At 33.9% G+C, this 9,824-nt stretch overlaps 1 protein-coding gene across 1 annotated transcript; it reads right to left on the bottom strand.

Moving 5' to 3' along the window:
- Nucleotides 1–5,640: 5,640 nt before the first annotated feature.
- On the bottom strand, nt 5,641–9,428 carry LOC120184568 (protein BRASSINOSTEROID INSENSITIVE 1-like). The gene has a single exon (XM_039188995.1). It carries the CDS (start codon nt 9,259–9,261, stop codon nt 5,692–5,694), a length of 3,570 nt encoding a protein of 1,189 aa, XP_039044926.1. The 5' UTR covers nt 9,262–9,428; the 3' UTR covers nt 5,641–5,691.
- Nucleotides 9,429–9,824: the final 396 nt, after the last annotated feature.

The raw sequence follows: 9,824 nt of genomic DNA, 5'->3' as shown, positions 1-9,824 counted from the left end.
CAAACAATAGCTTAACCTAGTGGTTAAGGCATAGGCACCCATTTTCATAAGGTCACTGGTTTAAGCCCCCTCAGCCATTAAAATCCTATTTTTTATTTTTCAACTGACCAAAAAATAGATTAATTCAAGTCTAAGTCCCTGAACTTTCCAAAATTTTTAAATTAACCCAACATTTTTCTAAACCTTCTATTTTGGTCTCTTAACTAAATTAACCATATTTTAAAATTAACATTGGGGTGTGACAAATACTATATAATATTATAGAGTCCTTATGAGATTGAAAACTTTTGAGTGATTTTGTCTCATTACCTTGAGTGAGACTTAACAAGTATTCCTTTTGTCATGAAGATGTGATCTTAACCATCGATGTGTTTTGTTTAAATCGCAAGAGCTTGCGCTTTTTTATTGATAACTTATGTTGGGCTTTATTTAAGCCTACATCCGTTATATAATAAGTTTATTTTTATGTAGCCCAATTCATAAAGAATTTTATTGAGGTTTAAAGTTTAAGAAGAAAAAAACTTAAACTGTTATAAAAATTTCTTAAATTATACATATTTAAACCAAAATTTCTTTAAGTAAATCGTTTTAAAATAACAAAAAGGTTTTTGTTAACAACTTACATATGAATCCTAAATTATTTTATAAGTAAACATGATCATCAAATTTTGTATGATGTTATTAAAACTAAATATTACAATTAATATCATATTTTCTTTATTATTAAAATTAAAATTATTATAACTATTTTTTTAAAAATTATTTAAATGAGTGGGTTGGATGCAAATATTATCTAGAAACTTAAATAATGGAATTAGTTCATGTTTGTTTGGCTTGCCTCTTTCTCTCTCTCTCTCTCTCTCTCTATTTTATTTTTCTTCAATTCGTATTTTTTATAGGAAACGAAAATGACACGTGTTCTAAAGATGACATTTACAGTGTTCGATCTTATATATATTAATAAATTAGAGAATCTTAGCGTATAAAGAGAACAGTGGAATGCATCGCGCAGAGCAGGTGTTGAGAAATATAAAAATGGAAAGAAAGGATGATGAAATCACAGCCGTCAGTTTAGATTAAACTGTGGCATTCGTCGTTATATCCAGGGGTTGAGTGGGGACCATCGCACGTGGGCAGATCTACCCACTGACTGCTGACGGCGGAGAGAGTGTTGCGTTTAATTTAGGGTAAACAATAAGATTGGTCAATTTAGTTATTAACGTTTTTTAGCTTAAATTATACATGTTTGATTGTTAAGGACTCAAATGGAAAAAAAATAATAGGTATTGATTTCAAGCATAACAAACATTTTATCTAAAAACATATGTGCTACGTAGATATCTAAAACAGTATCTATGACACATAACACACATTTCTTTTTAGACAAAATTTTCTTTATACTTAAATTTTTATCGCTAAAAATTTATCAAGTGATCTTTATGATAAAATTGAATATTATTTTCACTAGAGATTCTGGTTACGAGCAGTTGTATATGTAAAGTGTGTATGTTATTAACTCAGTTAGAAAATTTTAAACAGTGACTATATTATAATTATTAACACATTTTTAATGCATGATCTTAGTTTTTTCTCTTAGTTTCCTCTCATTGGTTGTTCATCTCTTTTTCTTTCAGTCTTTGTTGACCAGCGATAACACTAATTTTAATGTTGGTTACCGACCGTCTGTATTCTTTATTGTTCTTTTATTTTCTCTTTTTTCAGTAAGTTTGTCTGTATGACACGTTTTCCTCTACTTTTATAACACTTTTTTTTACCTTTATGACACGTTTTCTTCTGTCTTTTGACAATTTTTTTTGTCGTTGTTTTCATTTATCATTTTCTAGGGGTTGATTAGACATCGCTACGATTGATCAAAATGGTAATTATCTATTATATTGTTGATTTTTCTTACTTTGGAATCTTAGATTGGATTTAGATATCCGTTATGCGTTCATGGATAGCTTTTCACGTTGCTCGAGTCTGATTTACGGTTTGTCGGTGGTCTTTCAGTAACTTGATAACCTTTTGAGGTTCGTTTGCTGATGCTAATAGATATGTTTGTAACTATCTTTGTTCGAGTTTTCTTGGTTAAATTTTGATCTTTCTATGTATGATCCTTATGTGATCTTAAGTTGTTAATTTTATTTTAATGATTGTAGAAATTATCCTAATTATGTGCTTAATTAAAGATTATAATTATAAATTTTTATTGTAATTCAAGATGTTTTCTATTTTAAATAAAATCAGTGATTTTTTTAAAAAAATATTAGAAATACTAAGAAGATGCCGATCATATGAGATAATACTCAAGGAATACTGATCCTTGAGATGGGAATGAAATAGGTGAACGAAGGGTGGAGCACAGAAAGCGATAGCATGGGATTACAGAAGGCGACGTTGTAGGGAAACACAGCAGACAAAACCAGGTTGCCCTGTTGGTCCACGTGTCGGCCATCGTGCGCGTGTTTGCATGAAAGCTGTAGTTAGGATTGTTGGAGCCACCCGAAAGCTAATCCCTTAATAAATTGAATGGGAAAACTAATACTTTCAAATTGCTTTATACGCAACCAAGGAAGGCATTATACGGCATTGTTTGTAAGCATTTTCAGTTTCATATTATAAAATAGAAATATCAAGCATCTAAATAAATCCTTATGATCAATTATTAAATTAGTTTAAGTATGCAAATTTAATTCTAGAATCAAAATTAAATATCGTAATATGTGATTAATTGATATTTAAAATATAAAAATAATCTTAGTTAAAAGAACTATCATATAATACTACTTATTATCATGCATCGATTAGTAAGTTTTTGTGAGACTAATCTGCTTATTTTGCTAATAAATTTCTTTTTTACAAAATAAACTTGTCTTACAGAGATTAAAAAAATCACAAATAAGACGTAAAGTACAAATTATCATAATAAACTACAAATTCTTGCACAAATATCTCCATTTTCAAGAACAACACAACGGGGACACAACATTAGAAGAGACAAACACCATTTTACATTACATAGATCAACAGTAAAGAAACACATATTGTGTTATAGAGACTAATATATATAATAAGTAAATAATTATATATTATTTATTACTATTAAAGTAATATAATATGATTAAGATTAATTGAACTATAATAATTAAATAAAGGGTATACTATACGTTTAGCATCATAATTATCACTTTTGTTTTGTTTTGGCCACCTAATTTTTTTTTTCATAATCATATATAGTGTTACGTTTTGGTTTCATTTTGGTCACCTATCGTTAAAAAGTTAAAAAGACTACTGACATGACTTTTTAAAAAAAATTCAATGATGACATACATTACCTTATGGTGACATGTCGACATCACTATTATTTGACGACAGGTGACCAAAATAAAACCAAAACGTAACGTTGGATATGATATTCAGAAGAAAATAGTTAAGTGACCAAAACAGAACAATTAGATACTAAACGTGTAATTTACCCTTAAATAAAACATATATCAAGTATGTGTAGATATCCAAATAAATAATTTCTAATTAACGATGAACTAATTCGAAATTAAGGTTAATGTGCTAGATCGTTTAATAAGATTATGATCTCAAAATTATATATGAGTTAACCTTTTCGACATTTTATGATTATAACACTGAGAGTGTTTTGTCATTAACAAAGACGTTTGCAAGTAAAACAGATTATTATGATACTAAGTATTGAAGAATAATACATACTTAACATAATTGAATCAACACCTTCGTATATATGTTGCATCAATAACATATCTAATCAAATTTAGATTTAATACAAAGGTGAAATTAAGAATTTATTAAACTGATATTAAAAAAATAAAGGGGTCTAATTATATTTAATGATCAATGATCACATAATAGTATCAAATTTTTTTCAATTGAAGGACCTAATACAATTTATTTTATTTATTTATAAAAAATATATATATTTTTTCAATATTAATATACATTAAAAAAATAATTGGGAGGGACTGTAGTCCCTACGAAGTTCCGCCCTTGGACTTAATCAATTATTATATATTTATATCCATATTAAATATTAATCATATATATAATATAATAAACGTACAATACTAGAAATATTAGTGGTTCTTGGTAACATTTTTGTATCAACAGGGTGTAAAAAAATCTGATATGATCGATCCAATCAATTGATCCGTTAATCTAATATGAAATCCAGATATTTGATCCGTCTTTTTTTATTTACAGATAATTCAAATCAAATATGTGGGTGGGGGAAAGGATAACAAGATCATATATAAATTTGATAAATTTCCATTTCATATGAAATCAAAGACTGAGATTAACTACTTATTTTTTTTCCAGTGAATATCTTTTCAGTTCTTATTATTAATTTCAACATTTGATTTTCCCTCATCCAATGATCTTAAAAAGATGTAAAACTTTTTTGTTTTACACTATGTAATTAGATCATAGCCCATATAATATAGTAGAAGTATTGCATAAAGTTACAAATTCTAAAAGTTAAAATTTAAATTTTTGTCAAATTAAATTTTATGTTCGGATTCAAATATTCGGACATTTGATATGAATCCGAAAAATCATATATCCAATTTTTTAGATCAAATACAGATAGCAGTTTATTTGATCAGATAATATCTAATATCAAAAAATACATGTACGAGGACATATGCAAAAAATCAGTTAAGTTTCTATTTTTCGCCTAACTAATTTTCTGATTTGGAAGATTTAATTAGTTGAATATTTAATCAACGATTTATTATAGATAGTCACTATATTAATGTGAAGCGATGTGATGTGCTATTTAAGTTTATATTTTTATGAGTTGATATTTCATTCATTTAGATGTATAAACATGTCGAATATATATATAGTAGATTTAGAATATAATTTTTATTTTTAGTTGTATCATATAGGGACACAAGCATGTTTTTATATCGAGAGTATTTAAAATATATCATTTAGTTCATACATTATATGATAATACTATCAACATATAATATATTATACATGTAACATATATGTACAAAGATAAATTAAGCATATTCTTATAATCAAATTTATAAATCTAATATATTTTTAATTTCATATAGATTATGTTATATTTTTATCTCTTACGTGTGTGTGTATACTAAATATGCTTTTATAATTGTACATTTGTATCATCAACATTTACACAAAACCTTTTTATTAGATTAGTCGAAAAGTGCGCTAAAGCAACAATGCAAAGGTGAGTACTTTTTCGCTCTGTTGTTATAAACGTCAATTCATTCAGTTTGCGCACACAAATATTCCATCAAGTGATCACTCTCTTAAATTCATGCACAAAATTCCCCTGAGGATCCCCCACCCCTGATGTCAGACAATATTCTTTTGTTCTAACCAGTTAACTATCTGAATGAAAGTTTTGTTGAGGGAAAATAAAATAAAACAGCATAACAACTGGTACCATATATACACACATTTATAACAACTCAAACAACCAATTTTTCTGTTTTAATGTATATCAAGATTTTTGGGAAGGATACAAGATAGATACATGAAATGCCAGAGATACAAAGGGGGCAGTTGGATTCGATTATCGAAGTAAACAAGGCGGAAAATTCTATGGGAAATCAACCCCCAGCTTCTTCTTCCTTTATCTGCAAAAGAATTTCTCGTGAAAATTTCGGTTTTTTCATCTACTGCTTACCTACCTTCAGGGACTTCTTTAATGGTCATGTCTACCATTTCGATTGTGTTAAAACCTCTGTCGTCGGTGACAATGGTTGATTGAGAGTCGAGTACGGACCCTGCTTGTATTTCCTTGAACATTGCCATCACTTGAATCATTGTGGGTCGTCTCCAATGACGATCGTCCAAGCAAGCACAAGCTACCTTTAAGTGTTGTAAAAGCTCTATCTCGAGGTTGGGATCCTCTTTCATCAGCTCCTGATCAAAGACGTCACTTATTTTAAGCTTGGCATGCTGTTTCACCCATCCCACAAGATTGTTATCTCCGAAATCGGCTGAGTCTGTAGGCCTTTTCCCCGTTAGCAACTCAAGCAAGACAACGCCGTAACTGTAAACATCACCCTTCGTTGAACATCGGAAGCTCTGGTAGTATTCTGGAGGAACATAGCCGGGGGTGCCAGCTAATGTGCTGACACTCAAATGTGTATCCATTGCACTCATAAGCCTTGCCATCCCAAAATCGGAAACTCTGGCTTCCAAGTTCTCATCAAGCAGGACATTGCTCGATTTCATGTCCCTGTGAATTATATGAGGAATGCAGTTATGGTGCAGAAACGCCAACCCTCTTGCAGCACCAATGGCTATCCTTCTCCTTGCTGCCCAATTCAGTTTGATCCCAGCCTTCTTTTGACCATGCAAAACATCCTCTAAGCTTCCATACATCATGTACTCGTAAACTAGAAGCCGTTCTTCACCCACCTTACAGTAACCCAAGAGTGGAACGAGGTTCCGGTGCTTGATCTTCCCGATGGTTTCCATTTCCGCTGTGAATTCTCGGTCACCTTGTCCACTGATATGTATCAATTTCTTGATAGCAACAACACTCCCATCTTTCAGTTGGGCCTTGTAAACATCACCGAAACCACCAGAGCCGATAAGGCTGTCGTCATGGAAGCCATTAGTGGCTTCTAGAAGATCAGCAAAGGTGAGTTTCCGAAGGGGCTTTTCAAACGTAGCCAGGTTGATGCTCAATGCTTCTCTAGCACCTGTTAGCTTCCAGCTGGTATTTGCTGTGCCGGAGTGGGAACGACTGTCCATATAAACATCAAGAGAAGAATCCTGTTTCTTCCTCCTTTTCTTAGTCTCTACAATAGCTATGATCACACCAAAGATGCAGAAAAGAGAGAACAACAATCCCATTGCCACACTCCCAGCAAGAGAGGCTTGTCTGCGATGAGACTTTCGATGCTCAGAACCCGAAGAAGCCGCTGAATTCTCACAGGGGGAGAGAGGGACCCCACAGAGACCTGTATTATTAAAAAAATCACTAGCCGGAAACGTTTCCAGCTGACCGGTTTCCGGAATCATGCCAGAGAGAAGGTTGTTGGACAGATTAATCTCACTCAGCAACGTGCAGCCGGTCATGGATTGTGGAATTGACCCTTCCAACCTGTTGTAGGAAAGATCAAGAATGCCAAGGCCCTTTAAGTTGCCAATCTCTTGTGGGATGATTCCGGAGATATTGTTGTGACCCAAATTCAAGATGAATAGATATGGCATTGTGCCAATCTCCTTCGGAATAGCCCCCGAAAGCAAATTGTATGAAAGATCAAGAAAAATCATGGAACCATTATCGTTGAACGTAGGCTGCGTGTGACCTCCGTACACTCTGGTAAAGTTGCAAGGGTTCCTGCTGGAAATTCTACCCAACTGTTCCTGACGGATTCCGGCGAATTCGAGTAGATTTCCCGACCCATGGCACTCTTTGCTTCCATCATTCTTGGCATACATATACCTCTTCCCGGCAATGAAATTGACAGCTATTTTACCAGATTGTTTGAAGAGCACCGGAGGGATAGTTCCATTCAAGTAATTTGTATTAAGATCCAACCATATCAAGCTTTGACAATCTCCGAGCTCAGGTGGGATTCTTCCATAGAAGGAGTTATTGCTGAGCTTGAGAATCGCAAGACTCGAAAGTTTTCCAAGCGAAGCTGGAATCTCACCGGTGAACCTATTGTTGGAAAAAGAAATCCAGTTCAACTTGGTACAGTTGCTTAGACCAGAAGGTATTGCTCCACTCAACTCATTGAAGTCGAGAATCAAGGTCTCAAGTGTCTGAATGTTACTTAGCTCCTGAGGGATTTCTCCATGGAGCTGATTCAACCAAAGCCTCAAATCCTTAAGCTTGGAGAGAGCGCCCAAGCTGGTGGGGATGGTACCCGTGAGGTAATTGAAACTCAAATGGAGTGAAACAAGCTGAGAACAATTACTGAGACTAGCAGGAACCGACCCAGTTAAGATATTGTTCTGCAAATAAAGAACTTGTAACCTGTTTGTGGGATTTTCACACAAAGAAACAGGGATTGACCCTGAAAATTTGTTGGAACTGAGATCTAAAACCTCCAGGTTGAAAAGACTGGACAAAGACTCAGGCAAAGGACCCGAGAAGTAATTAAAAGCTAAACCAAGCTTCTTCAAGGAACTCATGTTCTGGAATATCTCAATGGGGAGTTTACCGGTGAAGTTGTTGGTGGATACATCGAAAGACTCCAAGGACAAACAAGAAGCAAAGCCACTAGGAATCGTACCAGAAAGATTGTTTGAAGAAAGATCCAGCTCCACAAGGCTTGAACAAGCTTCCGTTAGATACAGAGGAACCTGTCCTTGAAACTTATTGTCGGCCAAATAAAGATACTGCAACTTGGAAGTCGGCAAAGCTGGAATCCGACCGGAGAACTGGTTGTTTGATAGATTCAAGAAATTTAAGTTCACGCACGAAGAAATCGCAGGGGTAATGTCGAAGGAGAACTTATTGGCTGAGATATCAAGGTGTTCCAAAGCTGAGCAGCCTCCAAATAAAGGAGTCCCCATTGAGAAATTGTTCCAAGAAACATCCAAAATCTTCAATTTTCTGCAATTTGAAACATCTATTTCACCAGCAATCTCGTTTCCTTTCAAAGCCAAGCGCTTCAACTCGTTGCAACCACCATGAAGGATCCAAGGAACAAAGTTTCCAGCAGAAAGCTTGTTGAAAGAAAGATCGAGAACTTCCAAACTCAACTGCAAACCCTTGGATTCTTCACCACCAGAAGACACGAGGCTGTTGGTTGACAGATTGAGAAACTTCAAGTTCGAGCAAGAACCCAAGGCGGAAACGGTTGAAACGGGACCGGACAAGGTGTTTTGAGATAGATCTAAAGCGGTTAACAGGGAGCTGCACTTGGATCCAGAAGGGAAAGAAATGTTGCCAGTGATTCCGGCTTTCAACAAAGAAAGGGATTCCAAGTTTTCCAGAGCTAAAATAAAGGCAGCAACAGAGTGAAAATCCGTGTTTATGGAGGTGTAACTGAGTTCAATAGAGGAAACTCTGGAGCCTTGGCACGTAACACCATTGAAGCTACAAGGGTCTTGGTTAGGAACCCAGTTTTGAAGAACAGATTGGTCGGGCAAGCTGGTTTTGAAGCTGAGAAGTAGCTGAGAATCCCTGTTGTTTGAAGAAGACACAACAGCAGCTTCAAAGGAGACAAGAAATATGAGAATAAGGCGAGAAAAGAAAGCTCCTGAAGCAAACAAAGGTCTCATATTTGTGGGAAAATTCAACTCCTTTCAAATGAAAATGAAAGTAGGAGAAAGAAGGAGTAGGGGTTAGGGTATGAGTCCTTCCATAAAAGAGAAAACAAGAGGGAGCTAGAGCTCTGGTTTCAGGAAAAATGAAAGAGAGATTGGGTCTTGATGAAGGAAAGAGAAAAATGAGAGTCAAAAGAGGAAGTGAAGGTAGTAAGAAGGGTATTTATCAAAGTGGGGGAGTTGAAACAGCTGTTGGCTCACATGCCATGTGACACTCTTCTCCTCTCCTCTCCTCTCCTCCATTTCTGATTTTCTTCTATTAATTAACTAATTATATTTTATTAATAAATCTTACTACTTAATCTAATCCCATTTAATTAATAATTTAAATGGTGATTATAATATGTTTGTCTCTCTAAATTGATGGTTTAAATGCTTCAGATTAGGAGAAGGATCAATCCTTAAACTTCCTCTTAAAATAGAAATTTAAGGGACTGAAACAATAAAAACATAAACTTAAATGACTAAAATAATAAAAATAGAAAGTTAAAGAACTAAATAGAAAAATAGAAAGTTAA

Source organism: Hibiscus syriacus, unplaced genomic scaffold (genome assembly GCF_006381635.1).
Source record: "Hibiscus syriacus cultivar Baekdansim isolate YM2019G1 unplaced genomic scaffold, ASM638163v2 tig00112925_pilon, whole genome shotgun sequence".
Taxonomy (NCBI): Eukaryota; Viridiplantae; Streptophyta; class Magnoliopsida; order Malvales; family Malvaceae; genus Hibiscus; species Hibiscus syriacus.
Note: the sequence above shows the minus strand (reverse complement) of the source record. Positions and strands in the feature narration are given on the sequence as shown.